Source organism: Bipolaris sorokiniana, assembly GCF_000338995.1.
Source record: "Bipolaris sorokiniana ND90Pr unplaced genomic scaffold COCSAscaffold_19, whole genome shotgun sequence".
In the NCBI taxonomy this organism is placed as follows: domain Eukaryota; kingdom Fungi; phylum Ascomycota; class Dothideomycetes; order Pleosporales; family Pleosporaceae; genus Bipolaris; species Bipolaris sorokiniana.
The window spans coordinates 190986-215156 of NW_006911913.1; the positions used below are offsets into that span (position 1 = coordinate 190986).

Consider the following 24171-nt stretch of genomic DNA (forward strand, 5'->3'; position numbering starts at 1 on the left):
AAATGGGGTTGTATGCTGTGAGGAGTGTTACACAAGAGATGCTTGGTTTGTAGATTGATTTGAATTTTTATGCGATTCTGATATTGTACAGTATGAGACCTGTAGCCAGAATGATGTATTATAGGTGGGAAGTATATATCCACCTTTTTGTGATTAACAGCTCAAAAGACCGCCCAGAGAATGTATGCTACATGCAATCGTCCCCCCTCCTATAAATCCAAGTATTAAAAGGTCCCCAGGAGTCCTGTATAAAAGTCGAAAGATTCGTCAAATTTGGTAAGTCATACGCTGTGTGTGAGAAAAATGCAAGTGGTATCAGGCTCGAAAACAAAGCGAGTGTTGTACAAAAAAGTAAGATCCGTATGCCAAGTGCATAATGATAGTATTATGTTTTTCTTCAATTCAAATAGCGCGGCCGGTTTCGATATCGCCGTCTCGTGACCGGATTCCAGGATTCCCCATGCTGCCTGGCCGGAAGGCGGCACAGACATTCCTGCAACTCTCTGCCCACTCTATTCTATCTCGCCACGCTTGGTGGGATGGCGGCAGCTCAGTCAATGCCTTTGTGCTTTCAAAACTCTTGTGACTGCTATCGTCTCGCTCCTCGATGCTGATCTGGAGTTTGTGATTGACATGGATGCCTTCTAGCGGAATTTCCTCGCTAGGGGTAGCATCACCGCCTCGGATTTGAGATTTGTGTGATGAAAACTGCGAATGTTTTGATAAGAATGCATTCGATGCCAATTTCGACGCTACTTCGGGCGTTTTTCCGCGGCTGATATTTCCAGTGTAGCCGTCGCGTGAGGTGTGCTGTGTAAAATAGCGGTTGAAGAAGACCTTGAGGGAGGGAGCCGAGGCGCAAATGACGGCTAATTGTGCTTCGAGGTTTGTCCAGATCCAGCCGTAGTAGGCAATCCAGGTGATATCATAGGTGACTGCGTTACAAGCGTTAGGTTTCCGAACCATCCAGTCTGGTTAACAATGAGCTTACAGTAATATAGCTTTGTAGCGTAGTATGTACGCATTAGGCCACAAAAGCACGTAATCAGTCCCATGCCAAAGATGCCACAAAGTGCAAGCTTTTGACGCTTACTGATCTGCAGGTTCCAAATCAAGAGGACAGGAAGCAGGCAAATGATAAAGTCCTGAACAGAGCTTATCGCTGCGCATGCCACAATGAGCGCCCCCTCGTCGCGACACACCAACTCGTTTTGAATTCTCCACGCTATGTCGAAATAACGCCAGAATCCCTCGATTGGCGTGCAAGTGAAGAGAATGGCAAAGGTGAACACGACACCGTAGATGACACAGAATGCAATAGTGGCATATACCCCTGTTGCACATGAATTATAAGAGCGTGTTCTCATGATAATATACAGTGACTTCTACTCACAGTAGACAAACTGGTGCGTGAGACGTCCAGTGATACGGCGATAAAAGCACAGAATCGAGACTTTGATTAGTGATGTAGAGATCATGTAGAGGAGTTCAATAGCGAGAGCAATCTAGAAGGTCAGTAAGTGCAAAAACAGAAATGCAAAGCACACCGACATACCTCTCGTGACGTGACCAAAGTCTCGGTTGTTTGATCCCAGCTATGCCACTGATACCCATAGATTCGAATGCCTTTCCTCGTCAGCAGACATCATGGCATGCGAACGCGAGTCTTACCAAGTACAGTTGCTATTGTCAATCCAAACAGGGGTATCATAGAGAGGCTGATGAGGATATCGTCGAGTCCAGTGTTCTTCGATATAGCGATTCGGGCCCACATGCGTGCAACGTAGACGAGAAACGTTATGCCCAGAAAGACCAACAGCACAATTGGTGCTGCCCATCCTCTTTCCTCGGGGTTGACGTAGTTTGGTTTCGGCCAGTTCAACATGACCTCTGGCGGAGGGTGAAGTCCTCCACCACGAGCGACAAGGCCACCAGCATGGGAACTTTGGCTGTAGACGTCCATGCTAAGGTATGCGGGCTTGGATGTCGGACTTGCAAGCGGGAAAGAGCGAAAGGGAAGTCAAGCGTCGTTCAAAGCCGCAGACAGTGAAGGTGGGAATGAGCATGTAGTATACGGCAGTCAGACCACGCCCAGCATGGCCAATGACTCTCTGGCGTTATGTGGGGTTCACATGTACCGCGCGCGCTAGTGAATTGATCAACGGCATGTCGCGACATATTCCCTGTTCACTCAGAAACCGATCCACGTGTTATACGCATACCGAGTGCCTGGCCGATTGTTTCCATGAATAGTTTAGTTTCGTGAGGGGATGATGCCAATTCCGGTGACCATCCATGGTTCTTGAAACTGGAATACGTACTGTAATTGTTTGTAGAAAAAAAGTTAATATCGCGTCTATGGACTGCCTGAAGATGCGGGTAAAAATTGCGAGAAGCTAACGTGGGCGGATGTACAGGATCCACTTCGCTATACATACCTTGCTCTTAACGCCGATTGTATCCAAACGTTCTTTTCGTGGGCTTGAATGGGTTCATCTAGCAACCACACGTGGCATGCGAAACATGATGGCGTATTGGCGTCGCCAGGCTGCAGATAGTACAGGGTCCAAAACGTCCCAATGCGGCAGATAATCAGGCAACATGCCTTCGGTTCTGACTATCCTGAGTAGGGTTGCCGACTTCGCAAAAGCTAGCTCCAGAAGGGCTAGCGTGATGTCGTGCTTTCACTATGCATGCTTGTCGATCTACAGCGGCTCATTGTCGAGCCATCATTTTTAGGAATTGGTCACTGCAGTTCTTGGAACGGACTTTACCCTCAGGGCGAGCAGTGGCTTTTGTGCCTAAGCCCTTATGATTCACCAGCGTATCCATTCCGAATAGTTTGTAGTGTTATAGTCAATGGTTTTTTTGTGGTTCAAGACACGGCTTCGATGTCACCATGAGGATCCATACATGTTGTAACCGAGCCATGGGTACAGGACGCTTGTTCAGGGATATAGCTGACAGCACGTGACTGATAGACACGGCTGATGGGACAAAGTTAATTGTTGTACTGTAGATACACCTGTGTATACACATCCTCATATTCTCTCGTGCCTACCCTACTGTGGTGGGTGGGTGTGGTGGTTGCCGAAGCGGCATACTACGCGAGTAGTAAGTATGCTTCTGAACACGGCCTAGGCGAACAGAAACCTCGACGTCCATGTTTCGGCTTAAGGTGGATCCACAAAAGGGTCGAGCCTGAGCCGCTAATAATTAACATCATCGCGCAGGATTTGTCGGCAGCGCGCTGACAACTTGCTGAATAAAGTTACTGGTGGTCGGCAGGTCCCTGTCAAACCTTAATCCATCGCTACCCAACCACAGACGGCTGATGAGACTCTCGTCACGAGACATCCCGCTCAACTTCGGCGACAGATAATAGTAGTCGGAAACAATGGAGAATATCGTTTGCAGATCTCGCGAAAAGGGTGGCGTGCATGGTGTTGATGTCCCTACCCAGGAAGAATTAACCCGAACGCTTGACTAGGTTCTGTCATGATCGCGATCCTGCTGCGCACAGATTTCTCAACGCTACTAACCCCCCTGAGTACTTGTGGTGATATACCGATCCTCGACGGTTCGGCGAAGAGTTCACTTCGCCTCATGTCCGCTCTGGGTCTTAGCAAAGGATGTTAATGCGCATGGTGTTGGGCATGACGCCCGCGCTCAGATCAGGAGAGTGCGGCTCGATGCCAAGCATTCCGAGGACGTTCCGCATTGTTCCAACCGCCATCTCATTCCCCCAGTGTCCAGACAATGTGCCACCAATGGCTTCCTGGTATATAGACGGACTCAATGCCCATATTGTTCTTCACCGGTTTGATTTGATCGATGACTTCAGCCGCAGGGCGGGTGGCTGACATTGATGGCTCGGCCCCCACCGCGCGCCTGTCCCTTTTCTTAACATTGACGTATACTTTTCGCCCTGTGTTCGCATATGGTGATCTTCGTCTTTGGCGGATTTGCTCGAGTAACGACATTTGTAGTTCTCCCCCCTCGGGAGCCTAGAGTAGACTGAAAGCTTCCATCGCCTTCCGTACTGCCTCTGTGGCCGCGCTTTCAGGAGGAAGGTTGACCCATGTCTCAACAGATTGGCTAGGATTTCCACCCATGGCGCCACCGACTGCTTGGTTCATATCAGCCATTTTTTTCCTCTCTGCAGGAGCGCCGCCGGTAGCAGAATCACGGAAATCCAACGTTCGAGGTGTTTGGTCCGAGCCGTTCTGCTTTGCTTTTCTTGCCGTTGCCGTGCCTGGACGTTTGCGCGGCGTCACTGGCTCCTCTTTATTGCACTCTTCTTCTACGCCGCCGAAACCATCCTGTCGCATAAACTCGTCAAAGAATTGGAGACGCGGCTCGTCAAACTTGGCGACGGCCTTACAGGCGCGATAGCCTCTTCGGAGCATGGCTGCGATATATTGTTCGGCAACACGGCGCACCTCCGACTCCTGACTCGATCCGGAACCCTCCACCGCCTCGTTATGATTCAGCTTCAAAGTAAGCCCTTCGAGAGCTACTTCGGCGCGCACCACGTCGATGAGGCATGTTGGACAGACAAAGGGATAGCCCTGGACAGGGCGTGCGCAGAGCCCGCCACAGCTTGCAGTATACTCAGTCTGGATCCTGTGCCCACACTGGAGATCGTGAAATGTTGATGAAGAGTTGCATGGACTGTACATGTCCTGGAATTGTTGTTGATCCTGTTGTTCCCAAGCTTGATGTTGTTGCTTCTCGGCTGCAGCGAGTCTCGCATGGAACGCCTCAATGGTAGCACGAGCGCTGGCTGTTGTAGCTTGCATTGTTGACATTTACGAAGCTCGAGTGTTGCGATTTCGGGTAAGATTGGAAGACGAGCACGAGCTGGTTTTGAACATGAAAATCGGATGCGGGGCGATCGACTACTACTGTATCGTCAACTCCCGGCAACCCCATCTCGCTAGCATCACCGCGTAAGTATTACCATCTGCACATCATTATGCCATATCGGCCCGTCAGCCCCACGATGTCCATAAACCCAGCCTGACTGGAGTTTCGCAATGCTTGTGTGATTGTAACATCTTTTTGGGTCAGACAAATGACAATGCTGTACACACCTCGGCAAGCCATTGCTGGGCCAACCATATGTAGGTATGGGTGTACGTATATACATAGACCAACCTCCAGAGAACTTCTACAATATCCAATGTAATACCATTATGTTTTCACCGTGAACCATCGAAAACCTGCAAAACCTCTCTTTCTGCCTAATGATTAAACGTATATTGAATAACTATGCTAAAACGAACGCAAGAACATAAGGTAACGTATGGTATGCTATTCTAGAAAAGCGCACTTGGCGCCTGTACCTCCCAGAGCGACACCGTTGTGAGTGATGCAGTGCGCGTAGTATGTCAGTTCAGAGATTGTGTGGCATCAAGTTTGGCATTGAAGGCCGTGGAATGGGAAGCTGTGTAAGCTGCCCGCGCAGTTCAAGATGGCTAAGCCTGGATTGCAATGACTCTAGCTTTCTTCGTACCACTTCTACTTCCGAGACTGCCTCTGCACCGGGATATTGAGGTGTTGACAATGGCAAGGACAAGGGTGACACTGTGGTAGGTGGTCCAGGTTGGGGTTGCGTGGCTGGATCTTTGGAGCGAAGAGAACGTGATGCGAGTTGTTCTCCCGAAGCGTTAACCTCTGGTGGAAACCCGGATTGTGTGTGTTGTGCGGGGGACGGCATTTTCGCTTGTTTCGACCTCAAATTTGGGTGAGAGCGCGGTTGTGAGCATACTTCTTCCCTCTTTTTGCCTCCGTGTTCACGAGTATCTGATGGCGTGCCAGTCGACACTTTGACCTCCTTGCTTCCGAGTTCCAAAACAGGGCTTGGTATGTTTTCCTTCTCTGTGGTTACTGCCACTGGCGCTGGTGACCCCTGCGCTGATGATGCAAGATTTTGCCTCAGCCGATCAAGTGTTTGAACAAGAATGGCACAGTTCTTGCATGCAGACAAGTCGATAGACTTGGTGGTTGTTCGTGGCAACGAAGACATATTAGAGGCATCACCCATATATATATGCTGCATCCCCGGATTGTTATCACCACAAACGGGCTGTACTTTCCTCATGGTTGTTGTAAGCGACGACGTTGCTGATTTTGAACTGCGCTTCTTCCGCCACTGCTCAATCTTTTCCTCTGTAGTCATGGAGCGTCCAAAATTTGATGAGAGTGATGGTCCTACCCAAGGCTCAAGTTCCACATTCTTATGTTTGAGGTCGGCTGGTAAGGTTGCAGATCGTGTAAGTGGCCTTTGTACAAGTCGCGGTATTTCCTTTGGGATTCCTGGTGCGCGTAAGAGTGGCGCTTCTACTTCTTTACTTTTTCGCTGTGAGATTGCCACTGGTCGATCTAGCGGACTTTTCACTTTTGACTTGCCCTGTCTGATGATTTCGAGCATCGCTTCGCCCTTGGGAGCAGTGGTCAGATTCTCAAAGCCTCTGGCAGTTATCAGAATATCATCTTCGATGCGAACTCCGCCCACAGGTAAGTAACGTTTTAGTGCTTCAGTGTTGATAAATTTCGAATGGACCGGCGACGGGAGATAGAAGTGTTGCAAAGCGTAGGCCGAGAAGTAGATACCAGGCTCGACAGTTACCACCATGCCTTCCTCAAGATGGCTGCTCCGAGGATCTGCTGGCGCGCGACATGTCTCGGGATTGTATACTGGGCTGTGAAAGTTTTCTGGGTAGAGAGAAGGTGCCTATGGAATATCAGCAGCTGTCGATGCATGTTGCGCGTTTCAAACTAACCTGTTGAGTGACGAGCTTGCCTCTTCGGATGCTCATTAGATCTGCTTGGCTCGGGTCATGGACTTCTAAGCCGACGTGATGTCCCAATCCGTGAGGAAAGAAGGCTCTACTTGTGCCTGCTTTGTATATTTCTTCTTTTGTTCCATTATGCAGGATTCCGAGCTGCAGAAGACCATCGATCGCAATTTGATGTGCCAGAACGTGCAGGTCTAGATACCTAACACCAGGACCTAATCTCTCGATGCACGTGTCTTGCATGCGTTGGACCAGCTTGTAGACGTTTTTGGCTTCTTTGCTAGGCCAAGAAGCAGACAATGGGAAAGAACGGGTAATGTCGCTAGCATACAGTTCGTACTCACAACCAGCATCTAAGCACATGAGTTGCCGACCAGCAAAGCTCTCGTTGTTTGCATCATAATGCAGAGTGCCTGCATTTGGTCCGGATGCGGCAATAGGATCATAGGCTTGCTGTTTGGCCTGACGTGATATGCACACATCCATGAAGAGGCCTTCGACTTGCGCTTCGTTGTTGAAGCTGAGGATGTTCTCAAGTACCTGTCGATGCGCCTGTGAGCTGATGTCATTCGCTTTCCGGATGAGGCTGATTTCATGGCTGTCCTTGATCATGCGACACATATTCATGGCTGGTTGGAGAGAATGAAAGTCTGTGCGAGGCACAAGATTATCGCAGCCTGGTACCCGCGAAGATGGATGCAAGACGTAAACGCCAGCGTGGCGATTGACATGGGCCCACTCCTGGATGACATACTGTAGCTCGTCTGTGTAGAACACTTGGTCAATGTCGTATTTGGTGAGCGCCTCTGCTCGAGTGGAGCCACGGCCATTCCAGATGACGCGCGCAGGATTGATGCGCGGAATGAATAAAGTTAGGACATCGCGTTGGACATCGTAAGCCATGTGGCAGTCAGGTTCATTACATCTTGCCACTATCAGCACATGAATGAAGCAGTCAATGACTTGGGCGCAACGCACCCGCTCAAGTAGTAAAAGTATCGTCGCTGGCGAAAGGGAGCTGGCATGTCGCTGTCTTCATTGTTCCTCGCCGGCTGGCCTGGAAGGTAAATCAACCCATGCTCAATGCCCATCTTTTCTTGCACGCGCCGCGCATGCTGTTTGGCTGGATAATGTTAGCATGACGCGCAACAGGTCGAGAAGCTACAGTGTTTACCTGGGTACTTGTCAAACGGCGTCTCGGCCTCGAGGTGCAGCCAGTAGTCTTGGTCCTCCCACCTGAGGCGTTCGGCAAGACTGGTCGCGTCGAGAACTTGCATGGTTGCACCTTTTTCCGACCTGCAGAAACACTGCGAATGCAAAACTTGTCGCATCGGCGGAGGCGCGGTCGCTCTATTAGTGCTGTGTGAGCTGCTCACCGGTGAAGCCCCCGAAACCGTGCAGGCGCCAAGATCCGGTCAAGTAATCCGTGCAGCAGCACCGGTTTTTCTTTTGAGATGCTCAAAACGATTCTAGTCCCGCCGTTTTCGTCGGAATTGCACACCATGTGCTGACACTGTTTTTATGCCACCGAAAGGGTGAGAATGAGGGGTGAAGGCAATGGTGAGCCCGACGATGAGACGCCGTGGTGTCGAACCGCATTTCTCGTCATGTGCTCTTGTCCGACCCCACCCCTGCACTTCCCCAGATGCATCGTGTGTGCGACATCGTGTCCTTGTGGTATTTGCAGCTCAGCTGGGCGCCGACATCATCTTAACAGCTATTGATAGGTGACACGAGATGGATGACACCTGTTCCGGGTCCATTAGGTAGTTGGAGTGAAGGGATTGCCATTTGGCGGCCTAAAGGCCTGTTCATTGGCCAGCCTGTTGACCGGTGGCTAACAATATCTTTCCGTTGCATTCAAAACATCGAATATCGCAAATTGGCACGGAATATGAGCAAAGCTGGAGAATGCTGCCCAACTGTGACCTTTGCCTAGCGAAGTTGCCAGAGGGCGTGCTCACCGACAAGATGAAAGGAGAGTCGAGTAGCGGCGACGAGGCGGTCAACACCCTTGTGTCTTATAAGAGTGACTTTTTATACCACGATTACCCCGCAAATCCTGGCTTATCCACATCAGCTCCACACGTTTCTCAAAAGCGCTGTGTGAGCAGAAACACGGCGATTGGCACCAATCCACTCGTTTCATTCACTGTTCAGAGCGCCATAGGATGTGCATCAACACGGAACAACTTTTATGCTACTGTGCTTTTCGATAGCAACACAAGCAATGAACATCGAGGTGAGATGCAAAGAGTCCGTAAGATTTCATTACAATTTACGCTAAATTGAACAAGATTATGCCCGGACATGCCGTACATGTGCAAACCCATCACCAAGGCCCTAAACATCTATCTTCTTTCACCGTACAGCACTCGCATGTGCGGCATTGTATTGTTCAACAGCGTCAGATACATCACTATCATCATCATCATCGTCTTCTTCTTATTCTTGTTCTTCTTGTTCTTCTTGTTCTTCTTCGTCGTCGTCTCCTTCCTCTTCCTCTTCCTCTTCCTCTTCCTCGTCACCCATATCCTCATCTTCACCCGAATCATCACCATTAAAGTGTGATGTTTCAGGCTGTCGGTCCACAAAGACTTGTTCCACCAACTCTTCCCAAAACTTATCCATTCCATTTCCAGTGTGTTCTTTGACCTTAAGCGACTTAGCGTCCTCCTTTTCCCTAAAGTTCACATGTGAGTGGTCCTGCTGTAGCATGCCGACTTTGAGGTGATTGAGGTTGAGCTGCGGGATTCTGGAGACCTTGTTAAAAAAGTCTCTCCAAAAGTTTGGCTGGTGACCCATGGGGATGTGGGTGAAGCTATGGATGTTCATTCTCCAGAGACTGAGATCCTCCAACGTTGGCGCAAACTTGGCAATGAGCGAGATGAGAATATCAGCCCTAACGCTCTGCTGACCCAGTTCAAGCGTTTTTAGCAATGGTAGCGCGATTGGGTCGGGATGCAGGAATGAGACAGGCATCGTTGTTGTGGGTGGTGGCGTGCTTAGCCACGATAGAAAGGCCTCGTTATTAGCGACCAAGTGCTTCTCAAAGTTTAATCGCAGATGCGTCAGGTTGGGTGTGTGTCTTAGGAAATGTCGGAGGGAACGGCCTGGGTGCAGATCGGCTGAAGCGCCGTTGCTATGGGTATGTAGAAGGCGTATAACCAGGCTGACACTCAACAAAAGTGTGGTCATGTTGCGCAGGACAGGCTCGATTGTTGGTAGAAGGAAGTCTGGAAGAAAAAAAGCTGAGTCAAGCAGTCCGTGTTGGCGAAGTAGCACCTCGAATTGCGGAGGTTGTCGATTGGCTTTCCCCAGGGCATATAGAACACTGGAGAAGATGCGGGAGACAAAGCGCGTCGTGATTTCGGGCGAGTATGATCCCCGATCCGCAAAGCTCAGCCGGACTCCTGTCTCACGGTATACTGTTGTAGCACCCCAGGATGACCAACTCTTCCTATCGCGAGTCCGCTTATTAGAATCGAAGTCGCGAATACCAACAGTTTGGAGGTTTTTCAGCCGCGAGAATGCCTCAGAGAGCATTTCGCGGTCTACGCCTGTACTCAACAAAGCCTTTTGCTCTTGGTAGCCTTGAATGTATCGAGCAGCCGCCTCTTCATCCCTAAAGCGCAGCGGTATTTCCTCGTAGACATTGGTGGCAATGATGACGTGTGTCAGCTTCTTGGAGAAACTGGCGTGCTTGGAAATATCAATCAACGCCTGCAGACTTGTATGCGTGAGCATAAACTGCTTCTTACTAAAGAACTCTTGCGAGAACCATTCGTAGAGAGACTTTTCTGTTTGTTTGCAGACCAGTCGCAGGGCGCCGAGATCTTCAGTCGGTAGAAGGGCTGAGATTGCAACGAGCAACTCAAGCGGTATTGTGAGAAGCGATGCCATTGTTGGGGATCAATGACTGAGATGGAGTCGGACTGGGCAACGCCAGTGCGTGTCTTGCTTGGTCTTCTTATCATGTGGTAGCGCGTCGACGCCGCGCAGGCAGACATGGCGAGCTAGTCCATTTCTGGGCTGATGCCTAAGGGTACTACCTTCGCGCGCGTCACTCGTCTGGTCGGACGCCTGATTGATTTCCCGAAATGTTCAAATAAAGGCGCTCCTCGCCGCTGCAGCTGAAAACTGTATCACATTTCTCAAACTTCAATTCGCACCAATGCCTCGTAAAGCTGCACCAAAGGCCACCCCAAAGGCCGCTCCGCCTCTGGATGGATGCTCCGTCGCTACATCTGGCCGCTTCCCGGGAACATCACAATCTGCACTTCAGTCGCGTCTTGCGTCACTGGGTGCTACGATTGCATCAAGTGTCACGGCAAACACGACCCATCTCATTGCAACTGAAAAGGATTATGAGAGCAACTCGACCAAGACTAAAGCCGCGGCTGCCCATGACGTGCCTGTATTGACCATTGAATGGCTCGACGAATGCGAGTCCAAAGGTACGCTGCAACAACACTTTTACAATGCTATCTCACAAGGCCCTTTTAAAAGAAGCAAATAAAGTGTTGAGGTTGACGTTTGGCATAGGCTCAAAGGTAGATGAAACACAGTACTTGCTGTCGTCTGGCGCTGCTCCTGCACAGAAGAATGGTTCAAACAAACGACCTGCCTCTACCACTCCTCCGGCACCATCTCAAGAAAAGAAACTCAAGATTAAAGAGGATGCCAAGGTGGGAGATGGCCAGAATGCGAAATCAAAGACAATTGCCATCTCCGTAGATGAATATTGTCCCCTTGCAAACTATCAAGTGTACATTGACTCAAATGGTACTATATACGATGCGTCGCTCAATCAAACCAACGCCAGTGCCAACAATAGTAAGCAATAAGTCTAGACCGAATTTCTGTGACACATATTCTAATCCTGTATTCATCTACGTAGACAAGTTTTACAAATGCCAGGTGTGTTCCTTTCACTATAAAGAGCCCTGGACCCGACTAATGGACATAGCTTCTTGTCAATGGAGCAGACTATAAAACTTGGGTAAGCAGCAATTCCCCAAATACAATTTTTCTTAAATGTATGATGAACTAATCTTCTTCATCAACCTGCAGACTCGTTGGGGCCGCGTTGGTGAACGTGGGCACAACGCCGTGTTAGGCGATGGCAGCTTGCATAACGCTATGAGGGAGTTTTTAAAGAAGTTCAAGGAAAAATCTGGTCTCGGATGGGATAATCGTAGTGCAGAGCCAAAAACAGGAAAATACGCGTACGTGGAGCGTTCGTACAACCCCGACTCGGATGATGAGGACGAGGACGACACAGGTGCTGCGGGTGCGGACGACGAAAAGAAAGACGCTGTCAAGCCCGCCGAGTGCACGCTTGACAAGCCTACACAGGACCTCATGAAGCTCATCTTCAACCAGGTAAGCATGAGTGTTCTTTCATCTGGTCACTAGACTACATGCCATAAAGACCTTAAGCTCACCCAAAGTAGGATTATTTCGATGCCACCATGTCTGCCCTCAATTACGATGCAAACAAACTACCACTGGGCAAGCTCAGCAAGGGAACAATTGCTCGTGGTTTCCAAGCCTTGAAGGAGCTGTCTGTGCTTCTAGACAACACCGACGCAGCATCGCGAGCAGAAGTAGAACGTCTATCCAACCACTACTTTTCCGTGATCCCACACGCCTTTGGCCGCAACCGTCCGCCAGTCATTCGAGACAACGACGCCCTTAAGAAAGAAATAGAGCTACTCGAGAGTCTGTCAGACATGAAGGAGACTGCTGCCATGCTCAAGAGCCAACTGAAGGACGACAGCGGCATCCACAAGCTCGACAAGCAATTCCAGGGTCTCGGCATGGAAGAGATGACACCGCTTGACCACAAGAGCCAGGAGTTTGTCGAAATCGACCAGTATCTTAATTGCTCAAAAGGCAAAACCCATGCAGTCAGTTACAACGTTCAAGATATCTTCCGCATCGAGCGCAAGGGCGAATTCGAGCGGTTCGACAAGAGCAAGTTCTCCAAGATTTCAAGCAACCGCCGTCTCCTATGGCACGGTTCTCGTGTCACCAACTGTAAGTACCTATCCTTCATTAACACTTTGTGAAGCAACCACTGACCCAGTATGCACCTACAGTCGGTGGAATCCTCAGCCAAGGTCTCCGCATCGCACCCCCTGAAGCCCCTGTATCAGGCTACATGTTCGGCAAAGGTATCTACCTCGCCGACATGTCTTCCAAATCCGCAAACTACTGTGCCTCGTACAACTCGGGCGGCACTGCTCTGCTCCTCCTTTGCGAGGCTGAATTGGGTAACCCGATGCACCAGCTCACCAATGCCTCGTACACTGCTGGTGAAGATGCGATCAAGAATGGCATGTATAGTACGTGGGGAATGGGCTCAACAGGCCCAAGCAAGTGGAAGGATGCAAGCTGCATAAATCCCGCGCTGAAGGGATGCGCGATGGTAAGTTTGAAGCTTCTCTGCCTTTTTTTGATTCCTTGAAATTGACGAGTTGAATAGCCCGATGTATCGACTCCGCCTGGCAAGACGAAGGTGTCTGGAGCGTACTTGATGTACAATGAGTACATTGCGTATGATGTTGCGCAGGTGAAGCTGCGGTACTTGCTTCGTGTCGGCATGTAGAATCTATTCCTGCATATTTTCCAACCATGTCTCGTTTTACGACATCTTTTTCCTGTTATGCCAAGGGTGTTGAGCGTGGATAGGCGTTTCTGGTCAAAAAGGGGGCATACTTCTTCCTTTTAATTAATGACGAATTGAAGCAATTCAAAATGGCGTAAGTGTATTCGTTCAGTCAAGTACGTAAATTGGCTTTGGGGGGCCCGGTATAAACATAAAGCAATCATCAAACGCCCATGCGAAGCATCGTATCTCAAAAAAAAGTTGCAAACACACTCTTCTACTCGCGTCCGCCAACGCGCCTCTCATAGTCATCAGCAAGTCTAGACGCATCCACGACCTCGACGCCTTTACCCAGACCCACCATATCAGTGACCTGCCACCACCTGACGGTATGCTCGTTCTCCTTGCCCTTGCGCAGCGGCCCCTCATCATCCGTGTCGACGAGTCCGCCCAAACCCGTGCCATCGCCACCAACAACGACAATTGTCTGGCCAACCCACTTCCTCACATCCTCAATGTTCTGGCCATTGACGCCGCTCAGCGCATCAACAACGTACACGAGATCTGGACCAATGTGGCGCAGCATGTGCACGAAGCCCGTCGGGGTGCTAAACGGCATGACCATTGCGGGGTCCTCGACGAGGCGCAGGGCCTGCGAGTGTAGCGTGTTCCAGAGGGTGGCGTCGGAGTCGCGGGCGCTGGGGGCAGGGGTGTACACAATAGGGTCAATGGAGGAGAGTTCCTCTCCCGGGGTGCGCGCGGGGGTGCTAATAGCAGAGTAGGAGCCGCCCAGGGAGGAGTTTGCGCGGGACTGGGGGCGGGAGCGGAAGGCGGGGGAATAGACGAGGACGAAGAGGTTTATGCGGGAGAAGTCGGTGTCGGGGAGGTGGGAGAGGATGGTCTGTTTGGAGTTAGTGATTGGCATTAATGACGAGAGGAGCGTGAGGAGGCTGACTGCAGTCTCTTCGCGGTAGGTGGTTGAGTCGTCGAAGTGGTTTTCTGAAAGGCTTTCTGCGCTGACGACGAGGACAACGGTTTTGCGCTTGCCCCAGTTCTTGTCTTCGATCTTGCGCATGCTGGCCGCGAAGCTCTTGGTTTGCGCGTCTACGGCTGCGGCGCTGTCCCGGCTCTGGGCTTCGACGTTCCTCCTCAGAGCGGCTTCCTCGCTCCATCGTGAGTGGTCGCCAAAGGCCTCGTCCTTGTCCTCCTCGCGGATCGAGGCCAGGGCAGCGCCAGCAGCAGCGCCAGCAGCCGCCCAGCCAGCCGCCGTCTTCTTGCTCACGGTATCGAAGAACTGCTGGGGCGAGGGTGTGCGGCGGATGACTCCCTGGGCGCGGCCGAGCAGAGTGGCATCATTGCTGTATGCTTCACCGCCCACGCCCCCGGGCCCCAGGTCACGGCCCATGGGCGCCGTGCCATTTCGCCTGTCGTGGGCACTGTCTTCGCCGTAGCTCAGATCATCGTCTGAAGAGTAGTCTTGCCCGTCTTCGCGCGCGCTCCACACCCATGCCGCCAGGCCAGCCGTCGCGACAGTCACGGTGAGGATCAGAGGAACATAGAAGCCCAGGGTGCTGCGGTTGCGGGAGCTCGACTGGCGACGGTCGTAACGGTCGTAATTGAAAGACGACATTCTCTAGGTCATGTCGCTATGGGGAATTTTGGTCTTCTGTTGTAGCTTGGATCCTGCAGTTGTTGCTTTTTGTCTTAGGGGCGTGAGTTGTTTTGTTTCAAGCGTCAGCAGTGCAGAGCTTCCCTGTTGTTGTGGGTGGCTGGGGAAAACGCAAGGCTGATGCTTGACACATGCGTTAGCGGCCCGAGGCTGCTGTGCTTGCCGTGTTACGAGTCATGTCCGCTTTTTGACGTAGCGGGGTGACTCTTACACACCCCCACATCATTCTTCTGTACCTGCAGCAGAGGAGTCAGCAGACTGTCTACCTACACCTACTCCGGGATACACAGGCCAAGACGACGGTCTTCTTATCGATTGGGGCACTGTGAAAATTACTGGACCCCATACCCGACCAGAACTACACCAAGACACACATCCAAAATTATTCGACAATGCCGCACGCAACGAGTCTTCCCCCACCGGGCTTCCAGGCCCTCATTCTCTGCGGACCTGGAGCCTCATTCAGTACTTTTACATCTTCGCCAAAAGATATTCCAAAGGCGCTGCTGCCCATCGCCAACCGGCCTATGGTCTGGTACCCGCTGGAATGGTGCTATCGCATGGGAGTAACAGGTAGGCTGCAAGAAGAAAAAGAGTACAACACAGTAGATGGCTGACAATGTGCAGACATCACAGTCGTTACCCCGCCAGAATCACTAGAAGCTATCGAGGCTGCCATGTCGCAAAATCCACATCTCACAACTCTCCCTTCACCGAAACCAAACATTCTCGCGCCAAAAGGCCTCTCGCACCAGACTAGTACCGGCGACCTCTTCCGATTACCCGAACTACAAAGCACCATCAAGGGCGACTTCATCGTACTTCCTTGCGATATCGTATGCGAACTGGACGGTACATCGCTGGTGGACGCATGGATGGTTGAACAGGGAGGATTTGCAGGTGCAAGTGGAGGGCTAGATCATAACGGTGGCAAGATCGCATATGGTGCTGGAGGAGAAAAACTAGGACGAAGAGGCGGAATGGGCGTATGGTATGAGACTAAGGGAGAGGGTAGCAGAAAGAAGGAAGAGACCGACTTCATTGCGACAACACCTTTGCCCAAACCAATCGTCTCCGTACCCACCGACTCATTACGGCGCAACATCTCCAAACTCGTATACTCGGTTCCCACAGACACTCTCAACGACATTACCGAAGAACAAAAGACGTTTCCCCTTCGATATTCACTCATCAGAAAACACGCTCGGATCAGGATGCTAACGACGCACCGCGACGCGCACATATACATTTTCCCCTACTGGGTCATGGAGATGATCCGCAAGAACGAAAAGTTTGAGAGTATAAGTGAGGAAGTAATGGGTTGGTGGGCGAAAGCTAGTTGGCAAGACGGACTAGGCGAGAAGCTGGGCCTGCGACAGATATTGCAAGAAGAGAATGAAGAGTCGGATCACGGATCCCAGATGGTTGAGGAAGATATCGATGTTTCCAAGTTCAGCACTACATACTCTGGAAACAACGTAGAGAACGAAGAGAGCTCAACTACTGCGTTAGCATCAAGAGTCACGAGATCGTCGAGCATACCTGACTCCGCAAAGTCACTTACAGCAAACCCAAAACTTACTATCCCGCCTATCCTCGCATACGTCCAGCCTTCGGGCCTCAATGAACCTCTTATCCGCCGTGTTGACGACTCCCACCTCCTGCTGACCATTTCGCTCCGCCTCGCCAAACTGCCATCGATTGAGGAGGTTGGAAAAGAAGCCGCTTCACCATTTGCCCATCACTCCAAGATTGCACACAAAGAATCCATCCCACGCAAATGCCGAGTAGAGGCAGAAAATTCGCTGCTCGCCGACAACGTCATTGTAGAGGAGAAGACCAACATCAAAGAGAGCGTCATTGGCTCAAACTGCAAGATTGGCGAGGGTGCAAGGTTGCTGAGATGTTTACTGATGGATGGCGTTGAGGTCGGTCCCAATGTCCAACTCACCGATTGTATTCTCGGTAGGCGGTGTAAGATGGAGGGTGGAGATGCAAAAGATGGTGATAAGACTGTGCTCAAGGACTGTGAGGTGCAGGATGGTCAGGTGATTGAATGGGGAAGTAAGTCTACCGCATTTTTTCTCGATTATATCCATAAGAGAGGAATGCTAACAGTTGTGCAGCTGAGGCCAAGAACGAAAAGTTTATGCGCTTCGACGTGGGTGACGATGTGGGTGACGATGTGGGTAGTGGGGGCTTTGGTGGCGATGAAATGGATGGTGATGCGGGTGATGATGAGGGTATCCCATTGCGGTAGAAGTTGTGTTGGTTGTATGAAAGAACATCAAGAATACATGAAGTTTATGAGCAGATGGATAGTTGTATTCACGAACGTGACTGAAGAGACTGCTCATCATATCCCACGAGCTGACAAGACTGATCCCGTATTTACGATATTTGATGAATCTTGAAGCTTCCTATTTGATGGCTCTGGAGGATAGCACGATGGCTATGGTTTTAGTTCGTATGTGTGTGACTTTTCACTTTCACTCGAGTCTGTGCAGCCACGGTCACATGTACGACTCCTCTCGCAGTACTTGCAAGTTCATGACTGTCAGTGAACTTTTGCTTACCTTCCCCTCTCCAATCACTGGGATAGAATACTGTATCTACTCCAACTCAACAACAAGCATCATGAAGTTCAGCACCGCAATCAGCGCTGCAACTTACATCTTCTTCGTCACCGCCCGAGTAATCAAACCATCCTCAACATCCCCCAACCCCGAAACCAACGACTTCCAACTCATCACCGCATTCTGGGACGACGACTACGCCTCACCCAGCGAATGGATCACCTACACAACCAAAGGCGGCGCACTCATGTGCGGCCTGACCGGCTCCGACGAAACCGCCGGCTCTCTCCTCCAAGACACGCGCAACCCCCCCTCAGCAGCCAGCCCCTTCACCAACGATCTCAAATCTGAGCTCTTAACCTGGCACTGGCGCAGCGTCAACCCTTCCTCCTTCAGCTGCAGCTTCTCTACCCACTGGAACTTCCCGCACGCCATGCGCTCGCTAGGTCTCAGCGGCACATCTGCCACCCAGGGCGGCGACAACCACTGTTATAGGATTGAACATTGGGACCCAGATATGCGGGATGAGCGTGGGAATCAGGTGCCTGCGATAAATCAGTGGTATAGTGTTCCTGGTATGGGGAGGCAGTATCGTGTAAGCCTCTGCCCCCTTTCCCAAATAAACATTTTCGAGAAAAGAGGGAAAGAGATAAGACAAAAAGATGGAAATAAAGAGGAAAGAGGTTAATAACGACAAACAGGCCACGAAATCTCACTACGAATTCGCCATTAATCCCCGCGGCGGCGCCCTATTCGGCCTCTTCCTCGAAAGCCCCCAGGCATCCGCCCGCACCCTCTGGTACGCGGGCAAGCGCTCCCCAAACCGCGAGGACCTGCCTGCTATCCGCGCTTTTTCCGATATCCTCTGGGGATACTGGGTGTGCGACAACCCGCGAGTGGAGAATGTGCGGTTTTTCTTCATGATAGGGATTTCGAACGATGTTACGAATAGACTTATTGCGAGTGCGTTACGGGATGTAGGGAATACGTTGGGGGAGTGGCCGGGGACAGAATTTGGGATGGAGACGGTGCAGGGACGGGCGTTGCTAGGTATGTGTTGTTCTATTCTTTGAAGGTTGAGTTTGTTTTGGTGAAGGGGAGAGGGAGAGAGACAGTGTGTGCTAACGGGGGAACAGGATCACCGAATGGAGCCGCCTTTGCGTATTTTCTCATGCAGCATAAGGCGCAGTTGGGGCAAAAGGTAATTACAAAGGTTACTGTTTTCCGGCCGGAGAACGATGACGATGTGGATTTTGTGGATGCGTCATTATGCTTTCATGTTGCTGATGGGGAACAGGCGGCTGGAGAGGAGACGGGGGAACGCATTGTCCGTAGGAATGTAGTGGACGATGGGACAGCTATGAGTCTGACTAGGGTGCATGAAATTCATGCTTAGGGGAAGGTAGGGCGGTGGATGGTGTTAGAGGTAGTTTCCAGTGTGATTACTGTGAGATAGTCCAAAAATGACGTTTTCACCAACTTTGATCTTGATTGGTAGGTGAAGTGACGAATTTGGGCTTTCGTGAATTTTACTTAGTGTAAAGGTGGTCACTGGACACAGACAGGGTACTTGAAAGCGGAAATGGGTCACTGATAGACGTGCAGTGGATGCCGGCATCAAAACTAGAGCAGGTGGGTATCTAGGCCCGTGCTATGGCTGTCCCGCTGATTACAGAGCGGGTGCCTTGAAGCAAGCTTGAGTCACTAATATGTATGTCGTTAGTAAAGGTTAGAGCAGGCGAGTGTTCATGCATGTGATGTTGATATCCTCCTGGATACGGGCCGGGTGGTTGAAAACGAGTTTCGGTCGCCGATATTTGCACCGTGATCCAGGCTGGGGCGGGCGGGTACCTCGGCCTGTGGCTGATAGCAATCTCTCATAGCATGGACTACCAGTATCATGGTTCTAGACGCGCAGCGCTTGTCGCTAATTTCCACCTTGGATGGAGGATTCAAGTGGCGTGTAAGAGGAAATTACGCAATGCTCCATCAGCCGTATTTCGAAAAAACTTCTCGAAGGAACTGGTGGCCCGACATCAGGCGTCCAAAACCCTAGGTTTGTCCCATGCCAAGTTGATGTCTTTTGTTCTCCTCCCTTTCAGTAAATATCTCGGAAACCTCGGGAGGTTGTTGTGCGGAGCACCGTGTAAAGAATGACGCAAGCCAAGTTGTAGTCGGACAGTTCTTGCACGTGCCCTCGTTGCCTAGGTCATGCTCAACGCATTTCATACTTGAAGTAACCCCTACATCCTCTCTAAGCCTTCTTCTTTCTGCATGACTAGCCAGGCGCAACGGCGACCGTTTTTCGATCGACGTTATATATTCTGTTTTAGAACCAAATACGGAGGTAACCGTTGATTAACCCTTGGCGAAACCCCACCATTCGGCCGAATTACTGTAAACCGTGAATTTTGGTTGGACGTCAGTAGTGAGTAGGATTCGACTAGGAAATGTCTAAAAAGCCCGGTGTTTGAGGCGATCAACTGGTATCCAGATTTAAGTGTGAGACGCTGTGGCGTGAACGATTAGCTTTTTGAGGCTCAAGTTTACCGTGTAATATACGTCGTCGTGTAAGCAACATGGGTAAGTACTTCCTTTAAACCTGGAACTCTCATGGTTAACATCTCAAAGAGTCCAATTAGTCTGGTAGCTCCGTCGCGCTTGTTTTGTAATGACGGACCTGGTCGCCGTGGGTGGCCACGACTTCCTTGTAACATCAAGTTTAGTATAGCTACCGCCAAGGCAATCGCAGCAAGTAGGGCAATTTTTCGGTCCTTGGTTGAACGGTCCCACAGCCAGTGGTGTGAGGTTTACTCCAGGGCCCTGGTTGTCTTGTAGCTAGGGGTGTGTGGTGTTGAATCGAATAGGTGTGGCAGATAATACTGCAGTTTGTATGTAAGAAATTCGGGTTAAGGTTGGCTAAGAGTCTTATCAGTAACAGGGACATCCTAGAATGGCCACTTGGCAACTTCGTCAGCCACAGGACCGAAGCCGTGGATTCCAGACCCGACGATGAGGGCTAGACAAAGGACGGTGGATGAGACGAGTTTGCGGGGTAAGAACAGAATAGTTCAGTCTCCGCTATTCCCGGTATGTGATTAGTACGTTTTGCGAGGCTCAAGAACGTTAAGACCCCCCTCCTGTTCCTGTTGCCTCGGGACGATCTTATCAACGGTATTATGGTGATCAAACCAATCAGGAGTAGCACAAGGAATCACGTTCGAGGTCATTTGACTCGTGTGTTTGGGTCTGGCCGAATACCACGTCTGTCGCAATACATTCCTTTACGGAACGACTGAACGGTGTGCATGATTGCATGATTGCGCAGTCCTGGGGCGTGTCAAGGTTGTCTTATCTTTTTTTCTTTACAGCAGACACAATGTGTAATAGTATGCGACTCGGAAAAGAGATTGTCCTTTCCAAGTCCCATTAGAAACTAGTACTTAGTTGTTGGTGTAGGATGGCACACAAGAGCCGCAATTATTAATCACCAAACTCAGCTTTTGCGTCATTCCCAATTCCGAGGCTGTGCACTCAAAACTTTCCTATTCTATGCAAGTATCCCTGTTTCGTGTTGACACCACTCTTACAGTAGCGTGGTGGCAAGCAAAACATGACAGGCATTGCAGACCGAACAACCCCTTCCTTCATAGCTCCTCAACAATGTCCCAGAAATATCTCAGGTAAAAACCAAGGTTTGATTGGGCTAATTTTTTCAAGCCTTGCGAGAGCTGCTAAAACGTTCCTCTAACACTAGATCCTTCATACACGTGGATGTACTAGCACCAGTTAGTTTACGCCCGTAATTTCGGGTCTGGGGTTACTAGGCCAAAGCCGTTGGGACCTGACGTGTATGGCAGCGGCTGTACCCGGTCGAGGGATGCATGCTTCGTATTTTGTGCAGTATCTTTGCCGTCTCGTGGTCAAGCCGTATGGTTATGTCACATCGGTTGACGAAGAGCCTGCAAGACTTTGTTTCGTTGGAGAAGTTTGTTCACCTCTTCATGTGTCTTTCGATGTAGAAGTGATGGAAATACATGTAAATAAAAATACTCACCATAACCTCGCATTTTGCAATGGCTACTGCATTCACCATGGGTTGTATGGGTGGCCACAATACACTCTCTGAATCTAATCCAGCATTTCACCGAACGTTCCGAGGTGGTGTTCTTGGCACTTCTGACATGAGGCCACAGGATTGCGCTAACATCCCCGTACTAATTCAACATGTGGGTCGCATGCGCCAATGGTTGCGGCGGCTGTTGTGTTTCTAATGCATGTCCCTCCGTCTTCACCTTGACTTTCACTGTAGACTAGTTGTATCAAAACCTGAATTATGTGGATTCCCGTGTGCCAGAGATAATCGCGGGTAGGGATAATAGGATGTGGGTGGAACAGTCGCTGAATATAACTTGGGATCCTGCCTTAATGCCCCGGTGGTAAAGAGTCCTATTTGTGAGCGTAATAAACGTTGCATTTCCATACATCGATGAAAAGCATTGAGCGTCATGGATGAGTCGATGCATCCACCACGCGATGAGCGCCAACGGCGATTTATCTTGATCTGTGTCTCAGCAGTTACAACGGCTCTTGGAGGTATGTGCAAGTCATAAATTATATCGGGATAGTCACTTACAATAAGCAGTATCATGTGTCGCTCTGCGTGTATACACGCGCAAATTCATTATTCGAAGTATGGGCCCAGAAGACTGGACCATGATTGTAGCCACTGTATGTTGCTTAGAAAGCGATTATAAGGAGCTGCCTAATGTGTACTAGTTGTTCACTTTGGTACACCTTTCTGAAGCCTTAGTTGGCGCGCTACAGTTCAACATGGGTTTCAGGGCGTCGACCATGTCTCTGAAACAGGTGGGCGGCAACATCAGGGTATGCTTATCTCGGATCCTAATCGAACTAGGCTAATAGACACAGCTCATTGTTGCCATGCTCATTGGTTACTCTGCGATTGTGACCTTGATCAAGATCTCCATACTTTTGGTCTACCGCAGACTAGGTTGGTATAGTAGGCAACGTACATCCTAACGAAGCTGACAAGTCGCAGCCTACAACAAACGGTTTGAAGGTTTTTGCAAGAGAACCATCATCGTTCTTGCCACATACCAAGTCATTTTCACGATTGTGGCGGCTGCCCAATGTGTACCGTTGCACAAGCTTTGGGACTTCACCAACACTGTCCCAGGCTTCTGCATTAACATCAATGCTTTCTATCATGGTATGCCTCTCTTCTCGATATCCCTGTCATATGGTTTTTGTTTTTCTTACTAAAACACTACAGCGTCGTCTTCTTTCCACATACTCATCGACGTATGGATCCTCACTCTACCCATCCAACTCATCCGGCGCATACCCCGCAAGCCACGCGAAAAGCTCGCATTGTACATCAATCTCGGACTGGGAGTTGTCAGCATGGTTGCTTCCATTGTCAGATTCCGATTTCTTTACATCTTCACCACTTCTGACGACCCTATTTACGGCTTCGTCCCTGTCAATACATGGTCCATGGTCGAAGTCAACGTCGGCATCTTGTGTGCAACCCTACCGATACTGAGGCCTCTTGCGATCAAAGTGAAGCACTATAGCAACAATAGCTCGCTCAATTTGTTCAGGAGCAATAGCGTGCTCAGTAACCGGATCAGGGCCAGTAGCTCGCTTAGTGGGCGCGGGACTAGCAGGACGACTGTTACCATAGGGCGTGGAGATGGCAAGTCTCCGACCATGAATACAGGCTTAAGCACGCCAGTTACTCTACGCCCTCTCAGCCCAGAGGGTGTCAGAAATATCTTGCATAATGAAGGGTGGAGAGTGAACAGTCAGTCGCCGCCACCAGTGCCTCCAAAGGACGGTGTGTTTGACTGGCGGCGTAGTCACACGCCCCAACGTCCAGCCGTGGTACACATAAACTATAGAAGTCCTAGGGATATAATTTTTGAAGAAGACGACAAATATTTCAAAATATGAATACGATATTACGCTTAATATTGTTGCTATGTGCCCTAAATCTTTTTTTTGGCTGTTCAAGCATGGCGAGCCTGTGACTACCATTCCTAGCTCAAGCATTTGGCACTTGTTTGGCAACAAGAACTGCAAAGATCAAGCCAAAGATCTTGACACAGTCGAGGTAACAATGAAGCGCTCACTGTTGACTCCAAAACTGCACGCGAACGACAACTTCAACACGTCACGACATCCTGAACAAGACGTAGCATGCACACATCCCGATCACCTCATGTTTCCAGACAGCGATACTTCCGTCAGGCGTGAAGTTGTGATATTTTTGCAACAAGCCGCGCGCTCCGGCCCCCAGACAACGAGCCTAGGGGACCCGAGTACCCCCACAAATAGCGCTATACCGAATCGGTGCACCTAACCCAGCTTCATCCCAAGTGTTGATTGGGTCAGAGCCTCAATGCTGGATGTCTTGCAGCGCCATTATGCCTCATGTTTGCTTTACCTTGTCGCGTGGTACAACCGATTGGGCGACGAGAGGTG

The 24171-nt window shown here is 50.3% G+C and overlaps 9 protein-coding genes across 9 annotated transcripts; 4 read left to right on the plus strand and 5 right to left on the minus strand.

Annotated features, from left to right (window-relative positions):
- Positions 1 to 171: 171 nt before the first annotated feature.
- COCSADRAFT_129096 (uncharacterized protein) lies at positions 172 to 2037 on the minus strand. Its single transcript, XM_007707486.1, has 5 exons — positions 1672 to 2037; positions 1556 to 1626; positions 1394 to 1505; positions 992 to 1333; positions 172 to 935 (listed from the first exon to the last, which is right to left on the minus strand). Exons 1-5 carry the CDS (start codon positions 1961 to 1963, stop codon positions 403 to 405), a joined length of 1350 nt encoding a protein of 449 aa, XP_007705676.1. The 5' UTR covers positions 1964 to 2037; the 3' UTR covers positions 172 to 402.
- A 1970-nt stretch (positions 2038 to 4007) lies between these two features.
- On the minus strand, positions 4008 to 4802 carry COCSADRAFT_31309 (uncharacterized protein; the record flags this gene model as incomplete). Its single annotated transcript, XM_007707347.1, has 1 exon — positions 4008 to 4802. The coding sequence occupies one exon, from the start codon at positions 4800 to 4802 to the stop codon at positions 4008 to 4010; it is 795 nt and encodes a 264-aa protein (XP_007705537.1).
- A 239-nt stretch (positions 4803 to 5041) lies between these two features.
- Positions 5042 to 8147, minus strand: COCSADRAFT_41697 (uncharacterized protein). Its single transcript, XM_007707366.1, has 4 exons — positions 7978 to 8147; positions 7782 to 7926; positions 6789 to 7728; positions 5042 to 6739 (listed from the first exon to the last, which is right to left on the minus strand). Exons 1-4 carry the CDS (start codon positions 8078 to 8080, stop codon positions 5399 to 5401), a joined length of 2529 nt encoding a protein of 842 aa, XP_007705556.1. The 5' UTR covers positions 8081 to 8147; the 3' UTR covers positions 5042 to 5398.
- A 912-nt stretch (positions 8148 to 9059) lies between these two features.
- Positions 9060 to 10739, minus strand: COCSADRAFT_41698 (uncharacterized protein). The gene has a single exon (XM_007707367.1). It carries the CDS (start codon positions 10704 to 10706, stop codon positions 9249 to 9251), a length of 1458 nt encoding a protein of 485 aa, XP_007705557.1. The 5' UTR covers positions 10707 to 10739; the 3' UTR covers positions 9060 to 9248.
- A 238-nt stretch (positions 10740 to 10977) lies between these two features.
- COCSADRAFT_176398 (uncharacterized protein) lies at positions 10978 to 13416 on the plus strand (the record flags this gene model as incomplete). Its single annotated transcript, XM_007707487.1, has 8 exons — positions 10978 to 11260; positions 11349 to 11639; positions 11704 to 11723; positions 11773 to 11805; positions 11877 to 12188; positions 12260 to 12845; positions 12908 to 13236; positions 13294 to 13416. 8 exons carry the CDS (start codon positions 10978 to 10980, stop codon positions 13414 to 13416), a joined length of 1977 nt encoding a protein of 658 aa, XP_007705677.1.
- Positions 13417 to 13693: 277 nt separating this feature from the next.
- COCSADRAFT_176399 (uncharacterized protein) lies at positions 13694 to 15046 on the minus strand (the record flags this gene model as incomplete). Its single annotated transcript, XM_007707488.1, has 2 exons — positions 13694 to 14317; positions 14372 to 15046. 2 exons carry the CDS (start codon positions 15044 to 15046, stop codon positions 13694 to 13696), a joined length of 1299 nt encoding a protein of 432 aa, XP_007705678.1.
- Positions 15047 to 15308: 262 nt separating this feature from the next.
- Positions 15309 to 17475, plus strand: COCSADRAFT_41701 (uncharacterized protein). Its single transcript, XM_007707368.1, has 3 exons — positions 15309 to 15658; positions 15713 to 17149; positions 17212 to 17475. Exons 1-3 carry the CDS (start codon positions 15478 to 15480, stop codon positions 17343 to 17345), a joined length of 1752 nt encoding a protein of 583 aa, XP_007705558.1. The 5' UTR covers positions 15309 to 15477; the 3' UTR covers positions 17346 to 17475.
- A 194-nt stretch (positions 17476 to 17669) lies between these two features.
- Positions 17670 to 19070, plus strand: COCSADRAFT_348774 (uncharacterized protein). Its single transcript, XM_007707489.1, has 3 exons — positions 17670 to 18256; positions 18363 to 18711; positions 18798 to 19070. The coding sequence occupies exons 1-3, from the start codon at positions 17723 to 17725 to the stop codon at positions 19055 to 19057; spliced, it is 1143 nt and encodes a 380-aa protein (XP_007705679.1). The 5' UTR covers positions 17670 to 17722; the 3' UTR covers positions 19058 to 19070.
- A 3232-nt stretch (positions 19071 to 22302) lies between these two features.
- On the plus strand, positions 22303 to 23238 carry COCSADRAFT_49288 (uncharacterized protein; the record flags this gene model as incomplete). Its single annotated transcript, XM_007707429.1, has 5 exons — positions 22303 to 22392; positions 22441 to 22548; positions 22594 to 22675; positions 22724 to 22894; positions 22958 to 23238. Coding segments are annotated over 5 exons (732 nt in total), but the record flags the coding sequence as incomplete, so codon positions are not given.
- Between the last annotated feature and the right edge of the window lie 933 nt (positions 23239 to 24171).